This window comes from Cottoperca gobio, chromosome 15 (assembly GCF_900634415.1).
Source record: "Cottoperca gobio chromosome 15, fCotGob3.1, whole genome shotgun sequence".
NCBI classification, from domain to species: domain Eukaryota; kingdom Metazoa; phylum Chordata; class Actinopteri; order Perciformes; family Bovichtidae; genus Cottoperca; species Cottoperca gobio.
This window is the reverse complement of record NC_041369.1, coordinates 16083632-16104365: the sequence shown is the minus strand read 5'-3', so window position 1 is coordinate 16104365 and position 20734 is coordinate 16083632. Positions and strand designations below refer to the sequence as shown.

Below are 20734 nucleotides of genomic sequence, written 5' to 3'. Positions count from 1 at the left end.
AAGTAGAAGTAAAGCATTTGCATGTATTTTAATATGTATTTTTAAATTAATTTCTGTATGTATTTATTTATATATATATAAAATATTTTTATTTTTTTTGTATATAAATGTACTGTATAATTCCTGTATGTTTTTGATATTATATATGTATGTCATTTATTTATTTGTATCCCTTTATTTTTTCCCCTTTTTCTCTCTCCAATGATTTTGTTTTGCCCTATTGCTTTTACTATTCCTTGAAGGGCCAAATTGCTGTACTTATGTATTATGTTATTTCATCCTATTTTATTTCCAGATGTATTTTCTTATTATTTTACAGATTTGTTGTCTCTTTTTTTGGCATTCCTATGACTCCTCAATTAACACGCTCACAATACCATAACAAATGCACATTGTTTGTCAAGTTTGTTTGTTTCAAAAGTGTATATAACGCTTTTATTTTGTAACATTTTCTAACGGAAATCCAACCACGTACGTCAGCTAGCTTGACCCTGCTCCGCTAACTTCTGTGTGGTCAGCGAACCGAAGCATGGGGTCCTTTGACTCTCCGTTATTTACTCGCTAACGTTAAATGATGAAAATGCTGTGTCGAGTGGGGTGATATGGTCGATATTTGCTGTTTAATTTAATTTAACTGTTTTTAAAAACGGAAATACTAGCTTCTGCGTAACAGCGAACTCTTCTCTGTATCCTCATCTCCTCGACCAGCGTCCTGTGAACACTGCTAGCTATGATGTGATTATAAATAACAGCCGTCGAGGGAAGTTATAATTGGCATTATCATAGCTGAATGGCTACAATAGCAGCTTGTCTGCCTTCATTTAACGCCTGCATGCTGTTATTTCGATAGCCAATTGCGTCGGGAGGAACCGCTAAGCTATATAGTCTTGGCGGAAATAGCCGAAGAGACTGCATCCACAGCACCGTAGTTCACGTCCGAAAACATGTCTTTCTTCAATTTTCGGAAGATATTCAAGTTGGGCCCTGATAAGAAGAAGAAGCAGTATGAACATGTTCATAGAGATGTTAACCCAGAGGAAATATGGAATATCATTGGAGAGCTGGGAGATGGAGCCTTTGGGAAAGTGTTCAAGGTAATGTGTTACATCCGCCTTTGGGGTTGTCTATCTAGCTAACCCATTTCTTATGACACTCGTTTCCGTTGTGTTTCATGTTGTTGCATGCAGGTCATAAGATATAACGTTGAAATTACAGCACAATCCTTCGTCATGGCCTCATCCTCTTGACCACGAGACCCTCACTTATTGAAAATGTCGTGTCAAGTATGCTATGACAGCTTACTTACACTGTATACTGTACTTTAACTATTACATGCTTACTAACATCTTCCTGTTGAAGAAATGAGACCTCTGGCTGGGTTTAGTGATAGCTTAAAGTCACCTCCCTAGTGTGTCTGTAGGCTATTTCTCATTGTGGATGTAGTAATTATGACTTTGCCATGTCATTGAGTTGCACTTGGCCTTAGTAAAACTGTTCAAGGTTTGGTTCCCCACCACAGAATAAACATGGCCTCACAAATGACAAACTGGATTGATTAAGGTTGCTCTAAAAGGATCAGCAAATTAATGAATCCTGAGAGCAGATGCCCTTAAAAGTCTAATGTGCAACTGGCAGTTCAAGTAGTTTGTTTATACTCTACACTGAGGCAGGTGCACAGGTGTGTATGTTAGTGTAGTGGTAAACAGTTTGTCACTTCAGCTCTATTTTTGTTTCACCAACGCATACTGTACATTATAAATGAGGTGGACACAATACCTGCAACACCGGTTCAGTACAATGCTTTGTAAGGAAATATCCTCAAAAACAATGCTTGGGGAGTTTTTAACGAGTAGGAGTGCCAGAGAGGGTTTGTTATTTCTAAGGATGTAGTTTGCGGGGTTGGATTATATCGTAAGGTTGAAGGTTTTGTGTCCACACCTGTAATCTCTGCTAACTGACGAACCTCTCCAGGTTATCTTTGTGTGAATTTGTACTGGGCTGTGAACACCCTTTGAAAAGGTCAACAATTAAAGTCTAGTCATATACCTGTATATGACTTTGTGTGGAGGTTAAATGCAATTAACTAAGCGCGATGAAAGCCAGAAGTGTAGCATGCATTCTCAGACTTATGTTGTGCACAAGTATTCACTTCACAGTGTATTGACTCCCTGTTCACACACATATATAGAGGGGTGGGGAGGACTTGCCTTCATCAGGTCACATTACTATCAACACAGACTACGTATTTCACCAGTTATTTCACAGGCCTTTGATAGCTGCCTCATTTGGGCGGGGTGACCAATATAGCCAGCAAAGTGTGAATCAGCTGTTTTAGAGAGTGAAAGAGAACTGAACTCGCATGCACATCAGCACATAAACATAGATTGTATTGTGCCGTTAAATAGTGAAGAGGCGTGCCATTTGTTTGGAAAAACAGCTTACATAATTCTGGTGGCACAGCCTGTTGGTTCACATCGCTAGATTGGCGTACATGTCTTATAATATGAGAGGCAAATGTTATTGAATCCCTCAAAACACGATTGCAGAGAGCTCATCCTAATTCATAAGTTTGTTATAAGTGTCATGTACAGAATGACTCAAGGCCACAGGCTCCACTTGAAATACTCAAAGGCAGACAAATTATCACTGCGCTCTCCATCATGGAGCTGATATTGTGCATATGTATTAGGGATGGCCTGTGCTAGACAGGCGTCGGCCAGCACAAAGGGAAAGAGACAGGGAGTGTGTCAGGTCAGAACTGTGTAAATATAGTGTGTGACACACTGCAGGAGTTGGTCCTAAATCTCCCTCCCTTTTCTTTTTCCTTAACTCCCAGAGATTGTGTTTAATGTCCATAAACATTAAGCCCAACGCTGGCCTTAAAATAACTTCTCAGCGACTTGTTTGACAGGGTGTATGCGTTATGTGTCTTTGCAGTATAGGTTAAACGGGAATGAAGATTTGGGGGTTATGTGTAACCAGTGTAGACAAAGCATAAGCCATTTCCCCACTAAATCTATTGGTGTAATCTCTAAATTACTGCCAGTGTAAATTCACACGTGACCTCAGAGTAGGTGTGTCAAAGTAAAAGGGGAAAAAAGGGAGAGGAGGAAGTGAGCAAGCTCAGCTTTTGTCAGAGTAAGTCAGAAAACGATGGGGTGTATTGTAAATATTTTGATCTCAAATGGTTGCTGTGGGGTTTTCTACAGTCATTTTTCTTTCCAATGTATAACAACATGTTATCATAAAGTCTCTATGAAATGTATTTATAGAGATGTGAGCCTCTTGGTGCTACACAAGTACCATAAAGCGTTGCAGTGTTTATTGCTCCAACAAAATGGCTTTTGTCTTAAACGAAATTGTTAACGTTGATTGATGTTTTTCCACAATAGCCATTCTACAGCACTGCCCCTGCACATTCAGACACAATGGTCTGTAGTCCAGCCAGCAATATCAGACATGTAGTGGAACAGCACGCTCAATTGATACAAGCCTCTTGTCGTCAATGTTTCTTTTAGGCTCAGAACAAGCAGAACGGGACCCTCGCTGCTGCCAAGGTTATTGACACAAAGACGGAAGATGAATTGGAGGATTACATGGTAGAGATCGACATTCTGGCCTCCTGCGACCACCATCACATTGTCCAATTGCTGGATGCCTTTTATTTTGAAGGCAAACTTTGGGTAAGTAAGCAAACGCCTCACTGAGAGAACTGTTGTGTTTTTTTTGTCTTGTGTGTTGCTCTTGATTTGAAGCCAAAGAGACAAAAACTCAGTCACGCATGGAGACACACAAATTCATCACAAGCCACTATTCATTAAGATGTTTCTCAAAAGGACTCTTATATCATTCGATTAAAGGATAATAGAAATAAATGTTTTACCTGTTTGCCTACATTTGAAGAGTTTAAAGCGGATCATGTGGCACAGTCAGAGACTAGTACAAGGCTAGGACTGCACGTGCAGGATTGCCTGACCTCTCAGAAGTCATAGGTCATAGGTCACAGGCATACTCCCCATTGTGACCTCCACAAATCCTAAGCAGTGAATGTTTCTTTATAGTGATGCAAGAGTTAAATTCTCTAAATCCATGTGTCTCTGTGAGCAGAGAGTTCAGTCACGTTGCAGTTTTAATACTCGGTCAGTAGATCTCTTTCTGTGTGCAGTATGAGGCCCCAGAGCAATTAGGCCCTGCCAGGTGGTGTCATGTGACCGTCCCTTGTGGACTGGCCACATCTATGGGAAGATAATGGAGTGGTTTTGGTGGCTGGAGAAAGTGCCTGAATAATTCAGAGCTGCATGCAGGTTGTCCCTCCGGCCCCCGTCTTTAAGCAGCATGATGAATGTGTAACTGCTCCTGCTTTGCACGTTTTGGGTGTTGAGTTAATATTTAATATTTTTGCTGCAAAAAGATTAATCAAGGAAAGATATATTGCTTGAAAAAAAAAAGAGAGGATTTATTTGCACGCAAATTGGTCAATTTAATGTGAGATTAAGTTCAACACGATAAATGATTATGCAGCGCTGGAACAACTACTTAGTTTCTCTTCTTTGTTTGAGTCCCTGAATAGAAGGCGTTGGTCGGTTGTAGCTTTGATTGATTTTTGTCTATCATCTGATACATTATGTATGAAATGTGCTATAAAAATAAAGTTGAATTGAATTGATGTCATGCGCTGCCAACTAACTGGTAAGTGGCAAAATATGTGAAGTTGTGGTCGGGTACATTACAACTGGGGTCAGTTTTACATCTCAATAACAGTGTTAGTGAACGGTGTTATGTTCATCTAATGCTCTGCGGTTTCACAGAGTTGTTCCATAAACTGGTGAATCCATAGTAATCTTATTATTAGAGAGCAGGAGTTTTGGTTTCATTACGTCATAAGATTTGTTGACGGCACTGCATCATTATGCTCAAACCTTACATGTTACTGTAGCTTTAAGTTCTATATTATTATAAGAAGAAGTGAAAGTAAATTAAAGTTGGTATGGTTTTTAACTGCCTCTCATCTTCCCTAAAAATAAATATATGGTTTAAATTTGAAGAATATTTGTTTGTGGCAAGAATTAAACTGAAATTGTGTGTACTGCACATAACATCTTGACTTGATAAGGAGTAATGCCTTAAAGCTTTATCATGTTTACCCAAATGAGGAAATTGTTTTCTTTCATCAGAGTGAATGATGAAACATCCTAAATGTGAGTCTAGAAACACGCACAAAGCATTCACACTCGAATAATTCTAATAAGAGTTTGTTTTGTAGAAATTGTTCTAACAGGATGACGTACACAACCTCTGCATTAATACTGTGCATTGAAAAGAGACCACGAGGAGAGGCTCCCAATCCCTGCCTTCAGCTGGCAACTAGAACCTCCACTGATGTGTACCACATAAAGATTGTCCTGAAATGGAAAAGAAAAGAAATGTCAATAGAGGACGCTCGCGCTGTTTAGTGTCTGATCGATAGGCTTCTTGGAATGTCTCCTCAGCGTAATCAATAACATATAAAAGGGGTTCTGATGTCTTTCCTATAAAGGTCATGTTGTTCACCTCCCTCGGATCACACAAGTGTATATGCTTTGTCCTTTAAGCCAATTCTGTGCTGTGAGAGGAGTTAAACTGGGGCTTCATTGCATAACAGTACACATTGCTTATTTTTCCACTTTGTTTTACAATTTCAGATTCTGATTGAGTTCTGTGCGGGTGGTGCAGTGGATGCCATCATGCTGGGTAAGTACCTCATTCATGGCAGGAAACAGAAAAACGCTATAAATTTCTGGGGCCTTTTCTTTGCTCCATCCTCAAGTGCCAACTCTTTTTTTACATTTTTTTTTTATATTCCATCCTGAAACCTCCTGTGGGAGTTTTTTCCCTCTCCCAGTTGGAGAGGCCATTCCAACTGTGTAATTATTGTAGCTCAGGTTTCAAGGAGTGGTTAGTCCACTTCTAATGCCTGCACTTTCTCCCTATTATTTAGAAGCTTGAAGAAACACCTCTCCACTTTCTCTTAAGTGTGAATTACAAAGAGAATACCAATTCCCTACTTCGCTGTTAGCTGTTGATGCGTTCCGCCCCGCGTCTGACACGCCTCAAACAAACTGCTTCCCAGGTTTGTCCAGTCATACATGCTGGCTGGTGTCTGGGTGGAATGATTCCCTCCAGTTGTTCTTGGATACCAACAGGCCATCACCTTTGGATTTTAATGTACCCAAATATCCCAGTCAGCTCAGTTCAATTTCAGTTTATTCACAAAACGGTACAATCATAAAACATAATGGAGATATGTGAAATGGGATAAGCTGCGAGAGCTGACAAAGCTATCTGCAGCTAGAGAATAGGGGCCCGGACACGAAGCAGATAGTATTTAAAATATGTTTACTAACACAGATTTGAAAAAGTGCATGTATTATACAATAACATTTACAACCTACACAACACTAAAGAGCCTAAACACTAACTTCTCTAACCCTAAATACTAAATGGTCCGAACACATTTATTCCATCAGTCTAAACGTTGGTAAAATATATGAGATACAATATAAAGAGACATAAGTGGAGATAACAGTACAATCTAAATGGCTATCAGAGTAGAATATTTATTTATTTATAACCTTTATTTTACCAGGATAGGTCTCATTGAGATTAAAACTCTCTTTTTCAAGAGCGTCCTGGTCCCAGCTCTTTAGAGTAGTCTGTGTTTGTGAAGCTGCATCACATAAAACTACAATAACCATAATCACTTATGAATTAATTGTGTGCATATTTCTCCTGCAGAACTGGAGAGGCCCCTGACAGAGCCCCAGATCCGCGTGGTGTGTCGGCAGACCTTGGAGGCCTTGTCTTACCTCCACGAGAACAAAGTCATCCACAGAGACTTGAAAGCCGGGAACATTCTCCTCTCCTTGGATGGAGAAGTGAAACTGGGTAAAAAAAAATCTGTCATCTTCTCCTGCTGCATTTGCCATCGTAATGTGTATCTAAATGTGAAGGATTATTCAGTCATGTTCCAGCCAAGCACACGTTAAGGTACTTCAGAACACTTCACAGAACTATAGATGTCCTTGGTGGACACTCTGAAGCTTCCTGCAGGGTTAGGGTTAGGGTTAGGGTTAGGGTTAGGGTTAGGGTCAGAATAGGCTTAAAAGGGTCATTTGTGGATCCCTTTGCCGTCAGTGCAGTGGCAACCAGCTGAGCTTTATGACTTTAGGGATCGTGGTGCACAGCACTGTGTTTACATTTGGTAAAATTGGAATGAGTCAAAAGAAAGTTACAAAACAAAGTGACGTGTTTTCTGTAGCCCCAAAGAAGATATCTTTTATTTTTTTAAACACCACTGGAGTCGGTGCTACTTTGAATTGGTTACATAATATTCCAGCGGTAAAAGTGTTCATGTTGCTGTTGCTGCATCCAAAGCTGCCGGCTCCCTGATGATGAGTCATGTTCTGTAGGCAGAGGGTCATGGCGGAGCCTGGCAAACAATAATTATCAAGCAGTCACCAGGGACTTAATGATAGATCTCTCTTTCCCTGTAATGTGTGCGTACTGTGAGCGATGGCAGAAGAAGTGAGTAGGCTGAAATAGTTTCACAGATAACAGAACAGCTGGGAGTGATGATAAGAAAGAAACTTCTGGGGGGTTCATATTTAATATCTTGAAGCAGGTTAGTTGAAAATAATTCTGCCATACCTGTGCCGCTCTAGAAGAAATGTGCTTATTGTATATCGTTTATGGATTCAGTGTTGATTTACTGTTTAACACCCAGTGTCATTATTCAGTTTGATTCAGCGATGAAAAGGATCAAATTCATTTCTATTTCAGCTGACTTCGGGGTATCTGCTAAAAATACCAAGACGTTACAGAGAAGAGATTCTTTCATCGGCACTCCGTATTGGTGAGTCATGCAGCCTGCCGACAACAGGGCATTCACCCTTTTACATCTGATAAATGTCCAAGTGTGTCTCACAGCTTTGCTTTTGTATGCGGTAGCACAAAAGCCATCCTGGAATGTGGAAACGGAAAAGTCATCATTCAGCAATTTAGATGCACAGTGTTGGATGACCTCAGCTTTAAATACTGAATAGGCTTCCTGTCGTTCAAAGCCCAGACCAAGATGCACACACGCTCTATTTTCATGTCTGTTTACCCTGTGAAGAGTATTAACCTTCAGGGATCAGAAATATATCGAAATATACATATAGCCGAAACTAGCTTGATGCTAATCACAAACCCACTGACTTCTAATTCTGCAGGATGGCCCCGGAGGTGGTAATGTGCGAAACTTCCAAGGACCGTCCGTACGACTACAAGGCCGACATCTGGTCCCTCGGGGTAACCCTGATAGAGCTGGCGCAGGTTGAGCCACCCAACCACGAGATGAATCCCATGAGAGTGCTGCTGAAAATAGCCAAGTCCGAGCCGCCCACACTCATGCATCCCTCTCGCTGGTGAGATGCAGCGCTGGTGATAACTAGAGAGGTGGCACTGGAATGGAGATAAGGATATGTTGAGCGTTTAATGTGTGAAAGCTTGGCGACTTGTTAATGCGTAGCTGAATGGCCACAGGGGGAAGAATGCTATACATATTTTTCTCTGCAAAGCAGGACCCCAGGGACACTTGCTTCTGTAGCCGACAAACTGATTCTGTTTTGTTTGTTCTTGAAAGGTCATCAGACTTCAACGACTTTCTGCGGAAAGCACTTGATAAGAATGTTGACAATAGGTGGGGCACACTACAGCTTCTACAGGTGAGACACTACTATTACCTCACAACCCTCTGCACAGCCTACAACACAGCACAAAGAATGCATACACACTTAAGTAAAGAAATCTCAACGTGTCATTTTCCTGTGTCTCAGTTTGTGAAGGATAAATATTTATATTTCTTGTGTCTCTTGTCCATATATGCAGCATCCTTTTGTCACCAGTGTAACTCATAGCAGACCTCTCAGAGAGCTCATAGCCGAGGCCAAAGCTGAAGTCACAGAGGAGATTGAGGATAGCAAAGAGGAAGAGGAGGAGGAAGAGCCTGAAACACCTCTGGTACGTTGTGTTGTTGGTGTATTTATGTATATAACGAGTATAAAAGTACTCAATAAAAATGTTTTTTAAATTATGAATGAATTGTGGATATCTTCATGAAAGACATTGTTGTTTTCATATTTTTCTGGCTCAGGCGGCTCCTGGGCACAAGCGAGCGCCATCAGACGCCAGTGTGGCCAGCTCAGAGGACGACAAAGTCCCAGTCACTCCCTCCACGCTGGAATCTGTTACAGAAAAGACGGAGGCAGAGCCTGCTGAGGACCGGACCAGTGATAAGCTCTCTGATGAAGGACTTGGAACAAGTGAGGTAGACAAGACTGAGGAGGAGAAACTAAACGAGGTGTCTGATGCCAGTAATGAAGACCTAGCCTCTGGGCTAATCGAGCCCAGCAAGGACTTTATCTCACAAGATCCTACAGAGTCAACTAAACCAGAAGAAGGTCAAGCTGAAGAGATCCCCGCTGAGCCTGCAGTATCACAGCCAGACGAACCTGTAGATACAGCAGATACACAAAAACTTGTCAAAGATGCCGAAGAAACAGAGAAGGAACAGGAGGAGACACAAGAAGAGAAAATAGAGGATGTTCCTACCCAAGTAATAGAAGGAGAAGGAGAGACTGAGGAGGTGAAAGAAGAGGAAGAACAAGACGCTGGTACAGAAGAATCCAGAGAACCACAACAGAAACCTGAAGATACACCAGAAGAACCAAAATCCATATCAGCAGAAGTGGCACAGGCAGAAGAAGAAAGCAAAGAGCCGGAAGAGGAGACACCTCAACACAAAGTGACAGAGGACAGAATAGAAGATACAACTAATGGCACAGATGTAAATATGGACACAAAGACTATAGAATTAAACGTAGTGGACACAAGCATTAATGGAGACACGGACACAAAGTCGAGCGTGGATGAGTCCTCCGCTGAGGTTCTGTGTGAAAAGGAGGCCGCAGAGAGGCAGCCAGAGGAAAAGCCTGAGGAGGCAGAGCAGCCTGAACCAGAGAAGCAGACCACGGGGGAGGTTCAGGAGGAACAGGCCCCAACTGAATCCACAAATGGAGTCAGCGATGAAGTCAAAGACACCTCTAAGGATTCAGAACAAGTGGTCCCATGTAAAGATGTGAAGGAAGATGAGGAGAAAGCTACTCCCACAGATGAGAACACTTCTCCAGATGCTGTCTCTGTCCCGGAAAGTGAGACAGATTCAGAAAGCAAGATCGAGCATGGAAGCCCCGCTGTGATCAAGCCGGATTTGGAGAAGGACTCAGACTCTGGAAGCAGCTCTGCTGCTGATAGCAACAGCCTTGAACTCAATCTGTCCATCTCCAGCTTCCTGTCCAAGAGTAAAGAAGGGGGCTCTCTGTCTATGCAGGTAATATAATCTGTCCCTCACTTTACAACCTCAATTGTTAAATCATCAACACTGTTTTTATAATTTGAGCCCCCAAAACCTCCCCGTTTCATTTGTAGGAGTCAAAGCGTCAGAAGAAGACTATGAAGAAGACCCGTAAGTTCATGGTAGATGGTGTGGAGGTCAGTGTGACGACATCAAAGATACTGACAGATAACGACACCAAGAGCGAAGAGATGAGGTTCCTGAGGTACGTCTGTTTGCAACCTGCCTGCCAAATTGTTGCACTGCCTATTTAACATGTCTGCTTTATATAGTTCTTGCTCATTTCACAACTCCCACACACTTTTACAAACACCAGATGGGTTATCTCACGTGATGAATGCTGCATTTTGTTAAAGATAATGCTTACACAAGTGCTGTCTGACTATTTGCTGTTGAGTTCATGACAGCAACTTGTATCAATTTAACAACAATCAAAGCAGCTATTCAATATTAATGGGAGACTAATATTGTAAACAATCGCAAAATGCACACAAGAAATTAAACAAACCATAAAATCCCATGTCAGAAAATGAAAAGTAAAAATGTTTTGGGAATAAATGACTATATTCTCAATAACAAAGTATTGAATTTGCGATGAGTAAATGTGGTGGCCCCACCCCCTGTGTGGTTTCTTCAGGCGGCAGGAGTTGAGAGAGCTGCGCTTCCTGCAGAAAGAGGAGCAGAGGGCCCAGCAGCAGCTGAGTAACAAGCTGCAGCAGCAGAGAGAGCAGATCTTCCGGCGCTTTGAACAGGAAACTGCTGTATGTTCGTACCGCTGTGGTGTGATGGGTTGTTTTTGGGTTTTTTTGGCCAACTCTTAGGAAACAAGCCCTAGTCTGTTTGTATCGCTTACAGCATTTAGCATTCATACAGAGAAGTGGAAATTCTCTTTAATCAGTGATGGTCATAATATCAGAAAGTTTCATTTGATTCTAATAATAATAATAATAAATTGGATTTGTAAAATGTGTAAAGCCTTTCAAAGCTATAAGCATTCTCAAGGCGCTTCTGTCTTAGTGTCTAATAGGTTGAAATGTCTTTCACAGTTAAATGTCCCCTCCTCCTGAATAAGACCTGTATCTATTTGTATTCATATTGGATCACATTTAAACACTTACAGTCATCATGTCAGGCTGATGCCAGTTTCTGCTCATTCTGTCCGTGCAGGCTAAGAAGCGTCAATATGACCAAGAAGTGGAGAACCTCGAGAAGAAGCAGAAGCAGACCATTGAGCGACTGGAACAGGATCACACCAGCCGGCTCCGAGACGAAGCCAAACACATCAAAGCCGATCAAGACAAGGAGCTCTCCAAGTTCCAAAACATGCTGAAGAACCGGAAGAAAGAGGTACGACGGGGCACGATTGTTTCTGCTCGGAGAGGGCCTTTAGTGGGCGGATTAGCTCCTAACTGTGGAAGCTTGGGTTTGTAAGCATTTGCATGTCATAGATATGAGCTGCGTAACGGGGCATGCGTTTAACAACTGAACCGGCGGCATACTTTGGCTGTGTCATATTAATCCTGTGGGAGTGGTGTGCCTGTTCTGCCGAGTACTGTATCTATGCAAAGGATGGCAACAGACAGACTGCTATCTTTCTCCTCGATGCTGCTAAACATAAAACCTTATCATGATGGTGTGCTGGGCTTGTACTATAAATATCATTTAGTTTCTTCAGTGTTTTATGACTCTTTCTCCGCTTGGCAAACTTAAATGCTTCGTTGCTAGTTTTGGGTGTGTTTTTGTGTTCTGCTTTATGCAGCTTTGTTATGTCAACAGTGCTGATTGGCATCCATTGTGTATTTATGATGCCTGGTGGTGGTTGTGCTGCTCGTAATTCGCTTTCTAGGCTAGAGTGTATTTTTATTATACTTAAAACATTGTTGCAGGTTGGCTTAAAGTGGTTGCTTCAGTTCTCAGCTATGTTGTGGTTGTTTAGCTGCAAAATATATAAGATATTGCCGATTGATGAAATGCATATGTTTGAATACTTTTTGATAGTTGCAATGTTGTGTTCTTCATTCAAAATGTACTGTTATTGTGTATTTAACTAACCATGTCTCTTGTGTGACTGTGTGAGGTGGCTTTGGTCATGGGACGGCCGACTTATGAAGATTTTTCTCAGTGGTGTCGGGCTCATTTGGGGAAATGGTTAAAAGCCTAGCATCAGAGTAACTGATATGGAATCATCTTGAACGTGTGTATTCAAGGATTTATCATGCCACAAGTGCCTTTTTTATACACAGAATACAGTTGCTATCACACAATGAAAAGTACACTTGAATAAACAGAAACCAGGTTAGTTAGTGGCTGGTGAAAGAAACCGTCTTTACGACGAGAGTTGTGCGCCTTGATGCTGCAAGTGAAGTGTAATAATCTGCATCCGGTTATAAAGACAAGCTTTTTGAGCAGTCCACATGTCAGGACTGTTAAACATTCAAATGTCGGAGATGATTCCAACTCAGTTACTCTTTTTTTACTTTCTAGAGGCAAAATAATCATCTTGATGGCTGTGGGATGTAACTGAATGCAAAGTAATACAGAGGGAGCTTTATCAGAGACTAACTTCTTCTGCCAAATCTTTCTTTGACTGGATTTTGACTCGTACAGTTCAAACTTACATTCTTTCACTATTTACAAAAGACCGACTGACGAGTTAAGGAACATCAGACGGGAGTTAAGCATGTTGACTTTTAAATCAGTTGGTGGCTGGGTGCAGTATCTCTCCTCTCAAAGTGGGCCGTGCATGTTGGCCATCTTTGTTAGACTTTCAGAATATAAAGCATCAACCAGTTTCTGCACATACACTTTAGGCCAAACAGGAAGTCGGACAGTCACCCAAACATATGAGAAAAGAGCTCATGAAACGCATAAAGGAGGACCTGTCGTTCATTAAGACTGCTGAGGTAAACCGTCACCTGCTCTCTCTTTCTCCTTTTCCCTCGCTCCCTATAACCTCATTCATTCTTGTAAAGTATTCACACGCACACAAACACAAGAATGACTTGGTCTGTAATCCCTCCGTATTTGCTACTTAGTGAGGTGTAAGAACCTTTAGAATCTGGGTATGTGTAGCAATGACAGTACATATAAACTGAGGGGGGACTATGGAAACAGTCGGGGTATTAAGCCATGATGGGCAAAGATACAAATCAATGAGCAGAGCTGCTTTATTATGGAAATATCGGATTCACAGAATAGTTGCATCAATGTGATGTCATTTAAATGTGAATATTTGCTGTTTTTCTTTGTCCTCTATGATAGTAAAATTTATATCTTTGGGGTTTTACTGTTGGTCGCACCAAACAACACATTTTGGAACTTGCGGTTGGCATTTCCCACCAATTTCTGACATTTTATGGACCGAAACGATCAATAAAGAAAATAATCAGCAGAATAACAGTTCCAGCCATAACAAAATAATACATACTGCACACATCAGTGGTGATGCAACATGATGATGTCTATCTTGCAGTGCAATAATGGACAATGGAGCGTTTGCAGACACAGCTTTTGTTTCCGCAGTTGACATTTGTACTGAAAGCCTTTTGCAAACTTTGTTTCCCTGTACATCTTTCATGAATTAGACATGAGTCATGTGCACAAAGGCCTTGCTTTCTTTAAAAGGTAGCTCGTAGATTATTAACACTCCGCGAGCCTGTAGCATGGAAAGTAACAAAACTGCTTTTTTTTTCTTTTTTTCTTTGCAAACTGGATTAAACTCAAGTTCCGCTTTTCAAGCATGAGAAGACGACAAGAGTATTAATAACTAATTAATTGACTTCATCCTAACGTTTACCCAGAGCTGCCTTAAACTTACCGATATTCCCAAAGTGGAAAAATCTCTTACATAATGTAGGAAGAAGTGCGTGAGTGCAGGTGTGTGTGTGTGTGTGTGTGTGTGTGTGTGTGTGTGTGTGTGTGTGTGTGTGTGTGTGTGTGTGTGTGTGTGAGAGAGAGAGAGAGATCCTCAGCCTGCTGTGTGTTGTCTGTCCCTGATCTGGACGAGTGCGCTGTGTGCTCTCCTCCACAGGCAGTGGCCCAGGTTATGATACAGTCTTTTCAGTTGTCCTCATGCGCACTCTTCAACGCTCAGATGCAGGATGTAAGTTCCCCCCCCCCCTCTCCATGCCCTGTTTCTCTCCATCTCTGGCCCATACTTAGATGTTAGAAGTGACAGGATATTGTGTGATAGTTCAGTTTTAATAAGCATGGGCGGTGTTGTTGTTTTTTTTGAGTGTTGTCATCACTGTGTTTGTGCAGTGGTTTTCTCTTCCTCTCCTGCTCAGTATTTTTCCTCCACCAATCCACAAATGTTCTACATCTAGTCTGTGTATTTTATATGGTATTTATATTGTATTACACGGCTGATTTGAGTCTGGGAGTAAACCGTGCTCTTTCCCAGAGGTGGTGTAGTCGTTGATCCCCTTCTGTCGGGATCCATGTTTGTCTCTGTCAGCCGAGGTCCAAATATAGACTGACTGCCGTACAGGGTGGATGTAAAAGTCACTTGTATTGAGCATAATTTGGTCACAGTATCACATCTCAATTTGGACTCAGCAGTATATTGCAGGTTTTCTACAGTGAATTCTGTGCAATTATATGATCAGTCATGCCTAAAAATAGTGAAGTAATGGCAGCATATAACCTACAATTTGCCACCAGCCAGGTTGATGAAATCTCAATTTAAAATCACGTGCAAAGATATAAAAATAAATCATTCAGGCTGATTATGTAATGAGTCATGCATAATGTATGTCGAGCTCTGGACGGTGTGAACATCAATGTCGATGTTGTCTCACATAAAACTGTGAATCTGAATCTTCACTGAACCTTTAACTTTTCTCTCTTTCTCTCTCACCTCCATTGTGGATCGTTGCCATCCATGAGTGTCTCCTCTGAACTTGAAGTGGATGGCTTGACTAGATTAAATAACTTAATGTCAGGCAGTTTTGATACTTAAGAAAATGTCATTGTGCTTTCTCTCTCTTGCTCTTTGCTGTCCCTCTGTGCGACCCCCTTGGATTCCTCTCACTTCTCCGTTTCTCTCTGGCTCCTCAGGAGCAGGAGTTCCTACAGAAGCAGCAGCAAGAGCTGGACGGAGCTCTGAAGAAAATCATCCAGCAGCACAAACTGGAGATCACCACTATTGAGAAAGACTGCCTGAACCACAAGCAGCAGCTGATGAGAGGTAAGAGATGGAGGGAGAAGTCGTTCTGATGTCCTCACAATACAGCTGAAGGCACCACATCAGCTGACTTTTGTTATCAATCTGAGCTAAGACTACGTTTTTTAACTAAATTTGACAAACACGATGTGTCGGATTAACTCTCAAGCAACCAGCTGAGCTCAAACATCTTCTGTGAGTTTCAAGTTTCACAACGGACAGACATGAAACCAGCAACAGCCTGAAAGGTAGAGAAATAAGTCACTTATTTCAGTCTCGACTAGTAAAGGAAATGTACAGTATGCCAGTGACCGTGCATAAATATGACTGTGACATGTTGCAGCTTGTCCAACTTGCTTTTTTTTCATCGCTGTACTCGTCACCAAATAACATGCATGGACACGTCCGCGAGCTCACACTTAAGTGGCGTTGTTCTCATGTGAGTGCACATGTGTGTTTTTTGTAGCTCGAGAGGCAGCCATGTGGGAGTTGGAGGAGCGCCACCTGCAGGAGAAGCACCAGCAGCTGAAGCAGCAGCTGAAAGACCAATACTTCCTGCAGAGACACCAGCTGCTGAAGAGGCATGAGAAAGTGAGAGCTCGGAGAGAAGTCCACTCACAGAAACGTATCCGTCTTATTTTAAATAATGCAGCGGAACTCAAAACTGTGTGCATGGGTGTGTGTTTTATAGGAGATGGAGCAGATGCATCGCTACAACCAGCGGCTGATAGAGGAGATGAAGAACAAACAGACGCAAGAGAGGGTTCGTCTGCCCAAGATTCAGCGCAGCGAGGCAAAAACCCGCATGGCCATGTTCAAGAAGAGCCTCCGCATCACCGCCACCGCGTCTGTTACGCCTGAGCAGGAGAGAGAGAGGATAAAACAGGTAACAGACACTGTGGACTCATGTTGCTGTAGTTTTTACAATTTGTAGTCGTCTTTTAGGGACATTATGTCATACTGGCATACAGTCACACCAAGGATCTGCCAAAAAAAAATCTCTTAATTATCCCAGTCCGTCTGGACCTCAGACCAGCAACTTTCCAGTCACCATTTCACAAGCTTCGCTTTCTCCGTCGTCCTCAAAGGGCCGTTTAAATTTAGCTTGTTCAGATAAGACGAGTGGAGGAGGAACTCTTAAGCATCTTAACAATCCTCTGCTGCGAGAAGTAGGTGGTAAAAATAGGCTGTTACAGAAATGTACGATTGTTTTTGTTTCGATCCGACCAGCTCCACACAGAGCCACAAATGCATGCTGCGTTTATGTGCTAGTGGAAAACTGGGACATCTGGGCTTTCTGTGAATTTGTGTGTAAAATTGGGAAACACGGTTTTCTAAATAGACAGAATAGCTCGTCACCCCTCGATTAGAACACAAACATTTACTAACTATAGACTCTATCCAGTAGCCTATAAATGTACATATATTGGTTAGATATGCTGTTGCTAGGCGGTAGACTTGTTCTTCTGCTGAGAAACCCATAGATATAGAAACACAGATTCCTCATCGGTCGCTGCTGTATGTGCTTGCATGAGCTGAAAAAAAGACAAATCACTTAATCGCTTTGTTTGGGTTTGAGTTGCCTTCACAGTTGCACTAATGTGTTTTCGTCTGTGTGGTCCAGTTTGCTTCTCAGGAAGACAAGAGACAGAAGAACGAGAGGCTCCATCAACACCAGAAACACGAGAACCAGATGAGAGATCTGCAGCTGCACTGTGACTCAAACATCAGGGAGCTGCAGCAGCTACAGGTGAGGCCAAACACACACACACACACACACACACACACACACACACACACACACACACACACACACACTAGATTATAAATAGTGGACTGTGCCTATAAAAGGATCATTAAAAAAATTGTGTGAGGAAAGAAATAAAAATACGATCTCAAGACACCGTGCTGGTCAATTTAAATATTACAAGCAAAGAGACATAAGTATGTTTGAGTGCAGATAAAGTAAGTAGAGTACAGGATGTGTTATTCGTTGATCCAGCATATTCATCTTGAAGACACATGTTTTAACCCATATTTTCTTTCAGAATGAGAAATGCCACCTTCTGATTGAACATGAGACCCAAAAGCTGAAGGAGCTGGACGAGGAGCACAGCCAGGAGATAAAGGAGTGGAGAGAGAAGCTCAGACCCAGGAAGAAGGTATGTGTGATATCCATTTCCCCCTTGTCTCAAGAATGAATGTCTCTTACAGACTTCATCTTCGTTCAAACTATGAATGCTTTTGGTGATATAATTCTCACAGTAGTTGTTTGTATCTGCTGCCCCCTGCAGGCGTTAGAGGACGAGTTCACACGGAAGCTCCAGGAGCAGGATGTCTTCTTCAAGATGAGCGGCGAATCCGAATGCCTTAACCCCACCACCCAGAGTCGAGTATCCAAATTCTACCCCATCCCGAACCTGCACAACTCTGGTTTATAGCCTTTGTGTCTATCTGTGCTACGAAAACAACAGACATCCTGTCAAACTTGGCTGCGTTCACCGACTTCCTGGTGGAGTGACATCACTTCTCTGACCGTTACGGCTAAAAATGTCTTCACCGCTTAGATTCCACCGTTAGTGAGCATGACGTGCCTACACACCGTTCCCTCACTTTATCATATTTTTCTCATCTTGTTGGGAAATGTCCAATGATAATAATATGCACTTTTTTTGAGCATGTTCAAATTTGAAACGCCTGCAGTCGGTAGCGAAGGGCCAATCATGTTTCATCAGAGTTTTGTAAGCACAGCCTGCTACAGTACGAGCGATCTCCAGTGCCTCCTATGTTCTTTTCTGCATTTAAGCCCCTCCCGGTGTTTCAGGGTAAATAAAGCGCGCGCCCCCCCCCCCCTGAATGTCTTGCACTTAAATAACCGGTTATCTTTTCCACACACAATCACAAGATGTTGAGGGATTTCTATTTTTTTATCATTTCACATAAACAGGTGATCAAGACGACTCTGAGATCTTGTGTTGCTGCATGTAAGGTAGAGCCAGTTCGAGGGAGATGTGCTGATGAGTTAAAAGAAAAAGTCTGTACTTTGTAAGACTGTTGTGTCGTCAAAAAACAGTGCCGTGTTGGGATTTAAAGGCTGTGAGTTCAAATGAAGAGGATGTACTGTGTTGTGTATGATGCGCTGAGTGAAATGTTACATGTGTGTACCTAGATATGAAGTTCAATCAGATACTGTGCTTGTCATGAGGATTTTACAATTTTAGAACAAGAATATATCTATTGCTTTTGCACATTCATTTGAGTGCTGTACTCCCACTTAGTTAGACACAGAGGTGACCTGTTATTATATATATATATATAATATATATATATAATATATAGAAAAGAAATCACGGTGAATGAAAACTAAAGGAATGTAAAGCTTTTGATTTGCACTGTTTTGTTATGAGCTAATTAAAATATATGCAGTGGTAAAACTGTCAATGTATTTTTGACAGTGAGTCACCTTTGTCTCACCCAATCCTATTCAAACTCCAAACTAACTGAATTGTTGAAATTTCTTTATTTTTACTGATAATTTTACTTTTTTCTTTTTCAAATATGCCCTTTAAGTATTTTATGATCACATCTAGTTTTCTAAACATGTAATCCTGATATATCGATGCTGTAATCGCTCTTTTCTGTGAGCTTTTTTGCTCTTGTTGAGAAAAGTGTTGTGTGTGAGAGGTAAATAATGCTGTATCTGTAACTGTATGAGTGTCGATGTGTGAGGAGACGTCCTTCGCTGTATTTCAGGAACAAAAAGTAATGATGGTTTGACAAAAAGAGATTTCATGCTACGTGATTAGTTTTATTTTGTGACTGCATATCATGTCATCATTTCTGTCTGCTGACATTAACATTGACAGTGTTTCATCATGAATGCTGGGTTTTTATTGGGGTTATTGGAGACGGTCTTGTAAGATGCACAATATGCCCCTTAGATTCCAAATATTTTTTATTTTGTTAAGTTACAGCATTTGGATAAGTTGTCCTTCTACCACAATTAATATTCTTTTGATGTCAGATCAAATGTATTTAAAGTGTCTTCATAAATTGACATTTTTTTGTTGTCAAGAAATGATTGACTGTTTATTTGAGTGGGGAAAAACACTTTTTATATTTAAATTCTTTCCAACACTTAAAGGTATAAAGAAAATATATCAATTTCAGTGCTCTCTTATACAACAATATACAGTCATAGTATTTTATCTGTCTTTCAACCATGAGAACTACGTCATTTCTTTCTCTCCTCTTCTTTTACAAACAAAAGTTTAAAGTAAATCATCGTTTCCTAACTACAGCAACCTTTACTGTAACCAAAGTCCCCTCCCTGCTGCAGAGATGACCCTCAATCTCTTAAAAATAGTTATATTCCTAAACAAAGCTGACCCTGGAAAATAAGCAAAGTTAACATTATACACCCACATTTCAAAAATAATGAGGTCACTGTACACATGACGGGCACTTTCCAACCACTCAAAGCACTTTTACAACACAAGTCTAAATTCACCCATTCACACACACACACACACACACACATTCATACACTGGTGCCTCATCAGGAGCGATAAACATTCACACACACTCACACACCGTTGGCTATGTGATGGAGCCGCCCTGTGACACTCCAGGACGTCTTTATGTCTTTTGTCATGACATAGTAACTATACTAAGATTCTTTATATAATACTATACTTCGTCCACTTGGACGAGAAGATGAACTGATAAGAATTTGGTGGTCAATGGTCGAGGACCTCATAACTCAAGAATTCATACAGTTATTATGAGAATTTCACACAAATGGATATAGGAAATAAGTGATGACATTCTGAACACGTGGATGTAAACTCCAACTTGACTGGTTGTTGGAGGAAAACAATTGCATGGCGGCAATTGTAGTTTAGACATAGTATACTAAAGCTTTTATGACATTTGGTATGACACAGTGTACTATGACATGCTATACTCTGGGTTTCTACGTTTGTTATAACGTACTATACTATGACATTTCTTTAGGACCTTTTATGATATTGTATACTATGACTTTTTTATGACTTCATATGACAGTATACTATAAAAAGTCTATTACCTTTTTATGACATAATCTACAATTAATTGTTATGACGTTATATGATGTT

The 20734-nt window shown here is 41.2% G+C and overlaps 1 protein-coding gene across 2 annotated transcripts; it reads left to right on the top strand.

Annotated features, from left to right (window-relative positions):
• Positions 1–505: 505 nt before the first annotated feature.
• Positions 506–19674, top strand: slka (STE20-like kinase a). Of its 2 annotated transcripts, XM_029450016.1 has the most exons (19): positions 945–1094; positions 3519–3683; positions 5682–5730; positions 6775–6924; positions 7819–7891; positions 8250–8444; positions 8663–8744; positions 8908–9039; positions 9173–10408; positions 10507–10637; positions 11070–11193; positions 11600–11779; positions 14463–14534; positions 15491–15620; positions 16063–16187; positions 16288–16482; positions 17221–17346; positions 17645–17758; positions 17891–19674. In XM_029450016.1, exons 1-19 carry the CDS (start codon positions 945–947, stop codon positions 18035–18037), a joined length of 3576 nt encoding a protein of 1191 aa, XP_029305876.1. In that variant the 3' UTR covers positions 18038–19674. The 2 variants fall into 2 exon arrangements, with proteins under 2 accessions (XP_029305878.1, XP_029305876.1); XM_029450018.1 differs by lacking the exon at positions 14463–14534 and having other exon boundaries at positions 506–1094.
• The last annotated feature ends 1060 nt before the right edge of the window (positions 19675–20734 follow it).

What these genes read in the sequence shown, in the direction of transcription:
- slka (XM_029450016.1), top strand. Translation starts at nt 945, where the DNA reads ATGTCTTTCTTCAATTTTCGGAAGATATTCAAGTTGGGCCCTGATAAG. An exon ending in CTCATGCATCCCTCTCGCTG is followed by an intron (nt 8,445 to 8,662) that starts GTGAGATGCAGC and finishes TGTTCTTGAAAG; the next exon opens with GTCATCAGACTTCAACGACT. An exon ending in AAGAGCCTGAAACACCTCTG is followed by an intron (nt 9,040 to 9,172) that starts GTACGTTGTGTT and finishes TTTCTGGCTCAG; the next exon opens with GCGGCTCCTGGGCACAAGCG.